Genomic DNA, 12,811 nt, shown 5'->3' with positions numbered 1-12,811 from the left:
CAATTGAAGTGTATGCTATGTAGATTAGGTGCCATTAAAAATTAAAATTAAATGAATTAACCTAAAGTAGATCTGGTCTGTCTTTAATCTTGCTGGCCACATATTTACTGAGACAAAAGGATAAATAGTTCGGCTTTAATGGGCTCTAATTACAACTTCTACAAATCATGAACAGACAATATCTGCATTGTCTCAAAACAGTTATCTGACAAGTATAGATGACAATTTCCATGAGAACTGGAAGAATTAATCTCAGTTTAATTATATCACAGTCTTCGGCGATAGCAATATTCTCCTAGTATTCCTAGGTTTCACAGAGAGCGGACAGGCCATTCTGCATATGCTTGCTTCCTCTCACTCAATTTTGGAGGACGTTCATCAGCGTTGGCTGTGTCAGAGACAGTGGCTTCTGCTCTCGATGTGACCAGTGGCCCTCACCAGCCGCCAATGGGGCTATGTGAATACACCAAGTCATCAGCCAGCAACTATTGCTAAAATGTTTTAATATCAAAGTAAAATAAGATTAGGGTTTTACAAGTAGGTTTCAGAACACATATATTGATTTGGAAAATGTTTTCTCCCCGTTTCTAAAGCTTGAATATGAACACATACATCTTAAGACATTTTTTAAAGCATAGCTGGGTTCCCCCCCCATTGTAATATACAGTTGACAAATGGGCCAAATAACTAATTTGCTACTAGAAAAATAAAAATTAAAAATACAGTATTTTGATTGACTTATTGGCTTTACAACCCAGGAAGAAACCACCTTTCCCTCTCACACCTCAAAAGATTTCATCCCAAATTCCCTTCTGTAGGATTAACAATATTTAGCTCTCCCTTATCAGCATTCTGACATTCCTGGTTCAGTCTGTGTTAGGATTATGGTTGCTGAAAGTGAGTCACCATCTTCTCCACTTCAGTCTGGCGGTGTTAGAGAGAGAGAGAGAGAGAGAGAGAGAGAGAGAGAGAGAGAGAGAGAGAGAGAGAGAGAGAGAGAGAGAGAGCCGTGAAGAACATAATGGGCCGATTAACCACACGTCCCGAGTCTGACACGTTGGAAGCATAGGGCTGGAAGTGTCAGTTTCCAGGGTGCATTCGTCTATCCTCTCCACCCTACTGGCAGGTGCAGTGCCAGGGAGCAAAGAGGGCAGCGACAGCCACCGTGTATGTGATCTTCCTAAAGCCCAAAGCAAAATGCCAATGACAATGGGCCACAGAACGGATTCCCATTTGGGTTTATTTGTGGTTGTAAGCACCCTCCCAATGGAGCAGATCCCAGATCAGGGTACAATTTCAAAGCACTGAGGAGCTAGCAATTAGCATAAGCCTATGATTACAATGTTCATCTTTTCTAAGAGTTGGATGTGCCTCATTACTGAATTTGGTGCCAACTATAGAAATCGCACTTCAAATAGTTCCTTTTCCCCCTAATTTCCAAAATTTAAAAGCACCTCTAAACAAGTTTTTTTTTGCCATTCCTCAGTGATTTAGTAAGATAAGTGGCAACTCAAAATATAACTGTAATATACAAGATGATTTCAAGAATTTAGTCTGTTCCAAAGTATTTCTGTCCGAAATGTGTTGGTGCAACAGGATGGACTTCAGTAGTTAAAATTGTGATCTCTGGAAACTCTTGAATGATTGATTTGGCACCTTCAAAAGATAAAAGGAAAACTGTTGTTATGGCAGGAATTTTGGTAACACTAGTCGGAATTCAAGGAGCTCTGGTGGCAGAGTGGTAACATGCTAGGCTGTGATCTGCATGGTCAGCAGTTCGAAAGCACCAGCTGCTCCACAGGACAAAGATGGGGCTTTCTACTCCCGTAAAGTTACATTATCAGAAACTCCAAGGATCAGTTCTACTTTGATCTATTAAAGATGCTATGAGTCAGCATTGACTTGACGGCAGCAACAGCAAGAATTCAGGAATGTTATATTTAGGATACTTAATTAGACTCAGTTAATTTCTACTTACTAAGGTTTGATATCTAAAAACCAACAAGACAATGCCCCACATATTCAGTAATAAATTCTTAGCAACACATTATTTTATTTTTCAGATTGGAACAATGTAATTATGATGGTTTCCCAACCAGAACACGATGTAATACATACATAATGGCTTTGGGATGTCAAAGCAAGTTAACTTTTGTAGAACTCACGACTCTAGCTTTGAGGAAGAAGATGAGCAGAGAAAGGGGAATTACTGCCCCACGCTGGACTTACCATGAGGAGTAGAGAACAGACTGAGTAGGATGATAACACTAGGTTGAACTCCATGTTCTATGAGAACCTTTACAGCTTCAATTACGGTATTTCCAGTGCCTGAAATAAAATGGCAACCAAATACATTAGCAACTTTAATATCCATCTCAAAATGTTTTTGATGTATGAGCACTTCAGCAATCTAAATAAGACACCACAAGGCAAAGCTTCATTTGAAAGCTCTGGTAGCATTAGGTGAGTTGGGCTTGATAACCACAAGGTCAGTGGTTCAAACCCACCAGCCATTCCATGGGAGAAAGATAAAGCTATCGGCTCTCAGAAAAATCTCTAGCCTGGTGGGGGGTGGGGGAGGGAACCACAACAACGACAGCCTGGAAGCTCTATAAAGGGTCATTATGAATCAGAATGGACTCGACAATGGTAGGTTTGCTTTTTAGTTTGAATTCTTTAGCCCTGCCAGAGAGTCCAATACAACTCATAGCAACTCTATGGGACGGAAAGAGATTCCTGGTGGCCTAGTGGTAATAAATTGGGGTGCTTACTGTAAGATCAGTTCAAAGTCACCAGCCGCTCCTCGAGAGAAAGACTGGGGTTGCTACTCCAATGGAGAGGTACAGTCTCAGAAACCCACAGGGGCAGTTCTACCCTGTCCTACAGGGTTGTTATGAGTCGGCATCGACTCGATAGTAGTGCATTGAGCTGAGTTGAGGACAACGAAGAACTGCCCCAGGACTGGTGGTGCTGTGGTGAGGTGCTCAGCTGCTAAGGGAAAGGGGGCGCTTCTAACCTATCCGCCATTCTGAGAAAGAGAGGACAGCGTGATTCCAGAAAGGTTACAGACTTGAAAACACTATGGGGCAATTCTACTCTGTCCCATAAAGTTGTTATGAGTTGGAATGAAAACAGTGGTAATGAGTTTGGTTTTTTAATTTATTCTTGATCAAAGGAGCCATGCTGGCATGGTGGTTAAGTGATCTGCTACTAAGCAAGAGTCAGTGTTTCACACCCACCATCTCCTCCACAGAGAACGGTATGGCAGCCTGCCTCCAGAAAGATGGATAGCCTTGGAAACCCATGGGGGCCAATCTATATATGACGCCAAGAAACGATAAATCCTTGAGAAAATCACCACTGCACTCATTGAACTAGAGAGGCAAGAACATATTGTCAGGAGAGAGCAGTCACTGGAGAAGGACATGATGCTTGGTCGAGGGACAGGGCAAGGACGCGCTGGACTGACACAGTGACTGCAGCACTGGGCTCAGGTATAGGAGCAATCGTGAGGATGACGCAGGATGGGGCGGTGTGTTGTTCTGCTGGCATAGCGTTGTTCTGGTAGGAACAGACTCGATGACACCTAACAGCCACGGCAGCAATGTGCGTGTGCTGTAGTTGGGCTTTAGCAGTTCCAAACCCCCAGTCACCCTGAGGAGCAACAATAAGCCTTTCTCCTCCCATGAAGAGCCACCGTCCCAGACACGCACAGGGGCCATTCCACCCTGTCCTACAGGGTCGCAACGAGTCAGAATTGAGCTATTTGCTTGTTGTTGGGTGTTTTGGACTATGCATATGATAGCTGGGCAATTAAAAGAAAACCAAAGAAGAACTGACGCATTTGAATCACGGTATTGTTGAACAATACGGAAAGTCCCATGGATTGCCAGAAGAACAAACACATCGGTTTTGCAGTGCAGCTGTTGTGGAATGAGATTTCTTTCTTTTTGGCCCAAGAAATCTTAATTTCTTTATTGGTTTTTTTGACTCAACTTTTTTTTTTAATTTTGGAGTTTTTTTTTTCTGAAATGTTCTGAGTGAAATGTCTTAATATGACTCTTCCATGCACGCCACTAACTCCCACTAAATGGGTGTGTGCAAATGGAGAGTAGGTAACACTCATAGAAGGGATTGGTTGGTTTTTATTACCATCACCCCCCTATCCCCACCACACCCTGCTGTTCGGATGAGTCATCAGTGAAGCAGTAGCAAGGAGAGAACTCTCAGGACCACCAGCACGGCGCAGTCCAGCTCTCTCTATTACATGGTGGAGGCCACGACCAGAGGGACCAGAAACTGGCCTGGAGATTTAGAGAAGGACCTTCCAGATTACGCGGTGCCTTCTCTATGAAACTGTGAGACAAGGACAGGTGGACTGGCTTCCTGGCCTAAAGAGGCAGCAGCCAAGGGACCATGTGTCTGAGAGGCTAAGGACTCGGAGCGAGACCTGGCTGCTAGCTGAGGTGAGGTGTTCTTATCAACCAGTGATTATATCCTTACTGTTGACTGATCCTGATTTGTAACCTACTAACTTGTCTAATAAACTCTCATAATTGTGAGGCTTCTCTATGAGATAATTGCAAGAAGTTTTTGAACCCAGTATAGAAGTAGAGTCCTATAAGAGGAATGGTTGGTATCAGAATAGGGAAAAAAGGATAGAACATGGATGGAGCTATGTCTGACCCATCGCTCCTGGCAATAGGAAAGATAGGGGAGGGTAGATATGACCATCCCTAAGTCAGATACTCCTGGGAAATACTCCTTGGAGACGAGATTGACATGACTCTGTCTCCAGTCCTCCAGACATGTTATTTGGAGGGACCAATCCCTGAAGAAAGACATCATGCTTCTTCCAAGACACACCGGTTTGTCCTTTTAGCAGTCCATAGCACCTTCAATATTCTTCACCAGCACCACAATTCAAATGCATCTATGCTTCTTTGGCTCAACTTTCACATGCATACGAGGCAGTGGAAAATGGCAAGGCTTGAGCATCCAAGTTCTCAAAGTCACATCTTTTCTCATCAATACTCTAAAGAGGCCTTGTGCAGCAGATTTACCTAATGTAACTCATCTTTTGATCTCTCGACTGCTACTTCCATGAGCACTGATTGTAGATCCCAGTAAGATAAAATCCTTGACAACTAAAATCTTTTCGCCTTTTATCATGATCTTGCTATCTATTGGTCGAGTTGTGAGGATTTTGGTCTTTTTTACAGTGAGTTGTAATCCACACTCAAGGCTGCAGTCCTTGATTTGCATCAGCAAGTGCTTCGAATCCTCCTGGCTCTCAGAAGGAGGGTTGTGTCATCTGCATATCGCAGGTTGTTAATAAGCCTCACTCCAATCTTGAAGCCATTTCTTTTTCATATAATCCAGCTTCCCTGATAATTCGCTCAGCATACAGAATGAATAGGTCTGGTGAGAGGATACAAAACTGATGCCCTCCTTTCCTGGTTTGAAACCGTGCAGTATTCTCTTGTTCTGTCCGCACAACCGCCTCTGGATCCATGGACAAGTTCCACATGAGCACAATGAAGTGCTCTGAAACTCTCATTCTTCTCAAAGTTATCCATGGTTTGTTATGATCCACAATGGCTTGGCACAGTCAACAAAACACAAGTAGACATCTCTCTGGTCTTCTCTGCTTCAAGTCAGGATCCATCTGACATCAGCAAGGATATCCCTTAGTCCGCGTCCTCTTCTGAACCCAGGCCGAACTCCTAGCAGTCCTCTAGCAATTCACTGCTGTCGCCCTTGTTGGATGATCATTAGCAAATTTTTTCTTGCATGAGTTGTCAATGATATGGTTCTATAATTTGATCAACTTTCTTTGGAATGGGCACAAACATGGATCTCTTACAGTCACGTGGCCAAGTAGCTTACTTCTACATTTCCTGGTACAGAGGAGTACTTCATCAGTTTGTTGAAACATTTCAATTGGTATTCCATCAATTCCTTGGTTTGGGCCAATGCTCTCAGTGGAACTTGTACTTCTATGCTTGGGCACCTTTGGTTCTTGCTCATATGCTACCTCCTGATATGGTGGAATGTTGACTAGTTCCTTTTCATACCGCACCTCTGTGCAGTCTTTCCATCTTCTCTCGATGCTTCCTGCATCATTCAATATTTTGCCCATAGAATCTTTCAAGATTGCAATACGAGGCTTGGCTTCCCCCCCCTCGAGTTCTCTTAGTTCAAGTTGGGCATGTGCTGCCCTTCTGGTTTTCTATCTCTAGGGTTTTATACATTTCATTATAATATTTGGCTTTGTCTTCCTGAGCTGCCCTTTGGAACATTCTATTCAGCTCTTTTCTTTGGTTTCCCCATTTCTTCCATTTGCTTTAGCTACTCTACGATTAAGAGCAAGTTTCAGAGTCTCTTCGGACACCCGCTTTGCTGTTTTCTTTCTTTCCTGGCTTTTTAATGACCTTTCGTTTTCTTCATAAATGATGTTCTTTGTGTCCTCCCACAGCTCTTCGGTCATTAGTGTCCGATGGCTCAAATCTGTTCTTCTTTTAAAAAAATCATTTTATTGGGGGCTCGTTCAATTCTTATCACAATCCATACATACATCCACTGTGTCAAGCACTTTTGTACATGTTTCCCTCATCATTCTCAAAACATTTGCTTTCTACTTGAGCCCTTGGTATCAGCTCATTTTTCCATCCCTCCTCACTTCCTCCTCCCTGATGAACCCTTAATAATTGATAAATTATTATTATTTTGTCATATCTTACACCGTGCAACATCTTCCTTCACCCACTTCTCCACTGTCCATCCCCCAGGGAGGAGGTTATATGTAGACCTTGTAATCTGTTCCCCCTTTCTCTCTCACCTGCCCTCCACTCTCCCGGTATTGCTACTCTCAGCACTGGTCCTGAGGGGTTTATCTGTCCTGGATTCCCTGTGTTTCCAGTTTCTTTCTGTAGCAGTGTACATCCTCCGGTCCAGCCAGATTTGTAAGGTAGAATTGGGATCATGAGAGTGGGGGAGAGGTAGCGTTCAAGAACTAGAGGAAAATTGTATGTCAAATCTGTAATCTGTTCTTGAGTTGTTCTCAAAATCCAAGTGGAATAGATTCAGTCGTATTTTGGGTCTCGTGAACTTGTTTTAATTTTCTTCAGCTTTAACCTGAGCTAACATATGAGTAATTGGTGGTCTGTTTCATAGTCAGCCCCTGAACCTTATTTCAACTGCTGAGATTGAGCTTCTCCATTTTCTGTTCCTACAGATGTATATATTCCATCTAGAGGAGTCCATGTGAATAGGTGCTGTTCGTGTGTTGAAAAACGTATTTGGTATGAACAAGTCGTTGGTTTTACACAAGTCTATCATTCAATTTCCAGCTATGTTTCTATCACCAAGTCCTATGTACCAACTACTGTTCCTCACTGTTTCCAAATTTTGCATTCGAATCACCAATAATTATCAATGAATCTTGATTGCATGTTTGAAGTCATTGTTAGTATTCTTCAATTTCATCATCACTAATTTTTGTGGTTGGTGCATAAATTTAAATACGTTGTATTGACTGGATTTCTTTTTTTTGTTGACTGGATTTCCTTGAAGGTAGAAATAATCCTGACAGACAGCACTATACTTCATGATTGGTCTTGCAGTGTCCTTACGTACAATGAATGCCAGGCCAGTCCTCTTGATTGTGTCATTCCCAGACTAGTAAATCATATGATTTTCGGATTCAAAATGGCCAATGCCAGTCCATTTTAGCTCACCAAGGCTCAGGATATCGATCTTTATGTGTTTCATTTCATTTTTGACCACTTTCAATTTTCCTAAATTCACACTGCATATTTTCCAAGTTCCGGTCATTTGCAGATTTCTGCAGCAGTTTCTCCTTACCTGAAGTTGTGCCTCAGCAGCAAATGAAGACCTGGAAGGCTCCACTGCCGCAGGCTTTACCAGATTCTTGTCACACAACTCATGGGCGACTCCACTCCAACAAATCAGCTCCTCCTCAGTCACAGTTCAAGTGTCTTCAGATCCAAAGGGCCCACCCCGCGGTACCCTCTCTGACAATGCTCTGCTTCCATTCATTAGGCTGTCAGTATCAGAGAGTGTTGAAAGCTGTGCATGGCTTATCAGTGGTTCCTTCCTCTGACATAGGGAGCTGAGTCTTTCTTCAGTGTCTGTTCTTAGACCGGAAGCTCCACTGAAACCTGTTTACTCCGGTGGCCCTGGTGGCATGTGCAATATCAGTGCCATAACTTCCAGCAACACAGACATTCACCAGCCACCACATTACAATAAACTGACAGAGAAGTGACGGTCTTCATTACCTATTGCTGCCATACTAGAATACCATGATGGGTCGCTTTAAAGGACAGAAATTTATTTTCAAAGTGAAGAAGGCTCGACGTCTGAATTCAAGGTGTCAGCTATAGGGAAAAAGCCATCTCAGTCTCTTTGAGTTTCCATTAGCTGTTAGCGATCTTTGACAGTCTTGGGATCCAGATTCTCCCCATGTATCACTTCCAAGTCTACTCTGCCTGTTTATAAGCTTACACTCAGAAACGATTAGTTTTAGTATTCACCCTACTCTGACATGACTTCATTAACAAAATGAAAACTTTATTTCCAAACAGGATCACCTCCACTAACATATGGGGTAGTGCTTCATATTATATTTGGCCATGTCAGGATGGGTTGGGGAGGCAGAATTCAATGTATAATACATCTTTGTTTCAATGTGTTCATGTCAAGATAGAAGCTATTTGGAGTTAATAAAGTTTGACTAGTGTTTATTCTCTTAATAAAACTCCCAAACCAAATTTGCTGCCATTAAGTCGATTCATACTCACAGCAATCTTTATAGAGTTTCTCTCCTGCAGCAACTGGTGGGTTTGAACTTCTGACCTTGTGGTTAGCATTCCTATGCTTACCTGACCATTCCCCAGTAACTTGAAATCCAACAGAGGAAAAAAATGAGAAAAATTACACTTTCCTTTAAGATTAGGGTAACATTTTCTATTGACATATAATATATACAAACCAATCTGAAGAGAAAGGCACAAAGGGAATTTAAAGCCTAATCCAAAATTTACAAATTAAACTCAAGTCACTCACTGAGAATTGGATACATCAAAAGGACCTTTCTCCGGTAAATATCTGGGGGAAATTTGGCGTAATATACTTTGGCTCTTTGTGTCTCCTCATCGCTCTGAATCAGGATCTTTCCAATTCGAATGGATCTACAACAATCTCTTAAACCTTGTTCCATTGCCTCACCTTAAAAAAGGAAAGAAAAAAGACTTGAAATGAGATAGGGTGAAAGTCCAAGAATAGAACAAAACAAACTTCATAATTGTTAAAATACAGAAAGGCCATTGTAAGAGGAAAGCAATTCTTTTTTAAACTCAGTAGCTACTATTTCTGATATTTTCATATTTTATACTTAGGGCTGTCTACACAATTAAGTTAAGGGCTGGTCCATGACAATAAGATAAGCCAGTTTTATTAGAGCCGCCATGCCTCTATGATTGCAAAAACTATTAAATGGTTTACTAAACTTTTGTTGAGTTTTTAATATCAAAAACATTTAAAATAATTTTATTGGGGCTAATACAAATCTCTTCACAGTCCACACATCCATCCATTGTGTCAAGCACATTTGTACATTTGTTGCCATTATCATTCTCAAAACATTTGCTTTCTACTTGAGCCCTTGGTATCAGCTGCTCATTTTCCCCTCCCTCCCCATTCCCCCTCCCTCATAAACCCTTGATAATTTATAAATTTTTTTTTCATATCTTACACCATCTGACGTCACCCTTCACCCAATTTTCTGTTGTCTGTCCCCCAGGGACAGATCCTTGTGATTGGGTCCTCCTTTCTACCCCACCTTCTCTCCACCCTCCTGGTATCGCCACTCTCACCACTGGTCCTGAAGGGATCATCTGCCCTGGATTCCCTGTGCTTCCAGTTCCGATCTGTACCACTGTATATCCCATGGTCTAGCCAGATTTGTAAATTTGTAGAATTATAGAATTGGAATCATGATAGTGGGGTTGGGGGAAGAAGCATTTAAGAACTAGAGGAAAGTTGTCTCATCATTGCTACCCTGCACTGGCTTGTCTCCTCCCTGACTGGCTTGTCTCCTCCCTGAAACCCTTCTGTAAGGAGATTTCCAGTTGCTTAAAAGATGGGCTTTGGGTCTCCACTCCACACACACCCTCATTCACAATGATATGATTTTTTTCTTTGATGCATGATACCTGATCCCTTCAACACCTTGTGATCACACAGGCTGGTGTGCTTCTTTCATGTAGACTTTGCTGCTTCTGAGCTAGATGGCTGCTTGCTTCCCTTCAAGCCTTTAAGACCCCAGACGCTATCTCTTTTCATAGCCGGGCACCATCAGCTTTCTTTACCACATTTGTTTATGCGCTGACTTTGGCTTCAGCAATCGTGTTGGGAATGTGTGCATCATGTAGTGTCAGGTTAATAGAACAAAGAGTTCTTGCATTGAGAGAGTACTTGACTGGAAGTCCAATATCCATCTGCTACCTTAATACTAAACCTATCCCCCCAGAAGAATTTATTTCAGAGGACAGCACTGAATCTGCAGCTCAGGGAGAGGGACATGTCTGATCAGAGCACACGGGAGCAAATGAAGAGGGAGGAAGAGAGTGGAACACATCTTGGCCCACCAAGCTTTGACTATAAGATTCCCGCTCAGAGCAGCCAATCCACACAGAAGACCATATGACCAGCCCTGTTATGAGACAAGACATCCCTCACTGTCCCATAGCACTACAGGGGACAATATTGGAGACACAGTGTGGGAATTCCACCTGATCTGATCCCACCACACAGAAGCAAAACACTAAGGGCGTGCAAGAGGACAGCAAGGGGAACAGAGCAACGAAGTCCCCAGGAAATACCAAAAATCGACTTTGGGACCAGGGCTTGGCGCCCTATCAGACTCAACTGGAAAACAATCCTAAAGGCCAACAATGAGTCCTTGAACTAATTACAAGCTTTTCTTTCTTGTAGTTGTGTTTTGTTTGTTATTTTTGTCATTGGCTTGTTGTGGTTTTGCTTTCTTTTATTGATTGGTTTTGCTCTCGCTTGTTTTCATGCATGTTATTGTCTTTGCAGGTCTGTCTAGATAATAGTCTGGATGGACAACCTGGAGGAGAAAACAACGGGACTGACTGTTCGGTGGGAGGCATGGGGAAGGGGAGGGGGGAAGGGTGGTATTAACAGACTCAGGGACAAGGGAAAAACAAGTGATCCAAAGCAGTGGTGAGGAGGCTGTAGGAGGCCAGGTAGGGCGTGATCAAGTGTAATGTAGCAGAGAGGAATTGCTGAAACCCAAATGAAGGCTGAACATGATAGTGGGATAGAAGGAAGGTGAAAGGAAATGGAGGAGAGAGCATGGAGGCAAAGGGCATATAAGGAACTTTGAATAAAGGCATGCATTATGTAAATACATTTATATATGAGGATGTGGAAATAGATCTATTTACATATATGTACAGGTTCAGTATTAACATAACAGATGGACATTGGGCCTCCACTCACGTATTCCCTCAATGAAAGAACACTTTGTTTTATTAAACTGGCATTCAATGATGCTCACCTTCCCGACACAATCGCTGAAGACAAAGCGGGTGCATAAGCAAATGTGGTGAAGAAAGCTGATGGTGCCTGGCTATCAAAAGATACAGCGTCTGGGGTCTTAAAGGCTTGAAGGTAAACAAGCGACCATCTAGCTCAGAAGCAAGAAACCCACATGGAAGAAGCACACCAGCCTGCATGATCACAAGGTGCTGAAGGGATCAGGTATCAGGCATCATCAGAACATAAAATAATATAATTGTGAATGAGGGGGAGTGCGGAGTGGAGACCCAAGGCCATCTGAAAGCCACTGGACATCCCCTTACAAAAGGGTCACGGGAGAGACAAACTAGTCAGGGTACAGTGTAGCGACGATGGGACATATAACTTTCCTCTAGTTCCTGAATGCTTTCCCCCCTCCCCCACTATCATGATCCCAATTCTACCTTACAAATTTGGCTGGACCAGAGGATATACACTGGTACAGATGGGAACTGGAAACACAGGGAATCCAGGGCAGATGATCCCTTCAGGACCAGTGGTGAGGGTGGCAATGCCAGGAGGGTGGAGGGAGGGTAGGGTCGGGAGGGGGAACCGATTACAAGGATCTACATATCACCTCCTTCCAGGGGGACAGACAACAGAAAATTGGGTGAAGGGAGATGTCAGTCAGTGTAAGATATGACAAAATAATCATTTATAAATTATCAAAGGTTCATGAAGGAGGGGGAGTGGGGAGGAAGGGGAAAAATGAGGAGCTGATGCCAGGGGCTTACATGGAGTGCAAATGTTTTGAGAATGATGAGGACAATGAATGTACAAATGTGATTTACATAATTGATGAAGGTATGGAATGTGATAAGAGTCGTATGTGGCCCTAAAAATGATTTACCAAAAAAATACGAAACCTATAAATATATGCACATAGATCTATTTTCCCATCATCATCATATAAAATATATTTATATATATGTACATGCCTGTATTTAGACCTCTATAAATGCCCTTTGCCTCCTAGTTCTTTCCTCTATTTCCTTTTACTTTCCTCTTGTCCCACAATACATTGCCCTTGATCAAGCCTTACCAGGTCTCTTAAACCCTCCTCGCCATTGATTTTGTACCACTTGTTGTTCCCTTGTCCTAGGATTTGTTAACACCACTTCCTTTCCCCCGCCTCCCCCTCTCCCATGTTCCCCGGAACTGTCAGTCCCATTGTTTTCTCCTC

General features: G+C 42.6%; 1 protein-coding gene across 4 annotated transcripts in view; it reads right to left on the bottom strand.

Moving 5' to 3' along the window:
* Positions 1-896: 896 nt before the first annotated feature.
* The window catches only part of UPRT (uracil phosphoribosyltransferase homolog), a 44,720-nt gene continuing 32,805 nt past the window's right edge, over positions 897-12,811 (bottom strand). For 3 of the 4 annotated variants that reach the window (XM_075538610.1, XM_075538608.1, XM_075538612.1), the window contains exons 5-7: positions 9,091-9,252; positions 2,230-2,328; positions 897-1,656 (exon numbers count right to left, since the gene is read on the bottom strand). In XM_075538610.1, coding sequence (XP_075394725.1) covers positions 1,550-1,656; positions 2,230-2,328; positions 9,091-9,252 — 368 coding nt within the window. In that variant the 3' untranslated portion in view covers positions 897-1,549. The remainder of the gene's footprint in view (positions 1,657-2,229; positions 2,329-9,090; positions 9,253-12,811) is intronic. The other variant, XM_075538609.1, reaches the window with a different exon arrangement.

The sequence above is a fragment of the Tenrec ecaudatus genome, chromosome X, assembly GCF_050624435.1.
Source record: "Tenrec ecaudatus isolate mTenEca1 chromosome X, mTenEca1.hap1, whole genome shotgun sequence".
NCBI classification, from domain to species: Eukaryota; Metazoa; Chordata; class Mammalia; order Afrosoricida; family Tenrecidae; genus Tenrec; species Tenrec ecaudatus.
Note: the sequence above shows the minus strand (reverse complement) of the source record. Positions and strands in the feature narration are given on the sequence as shown.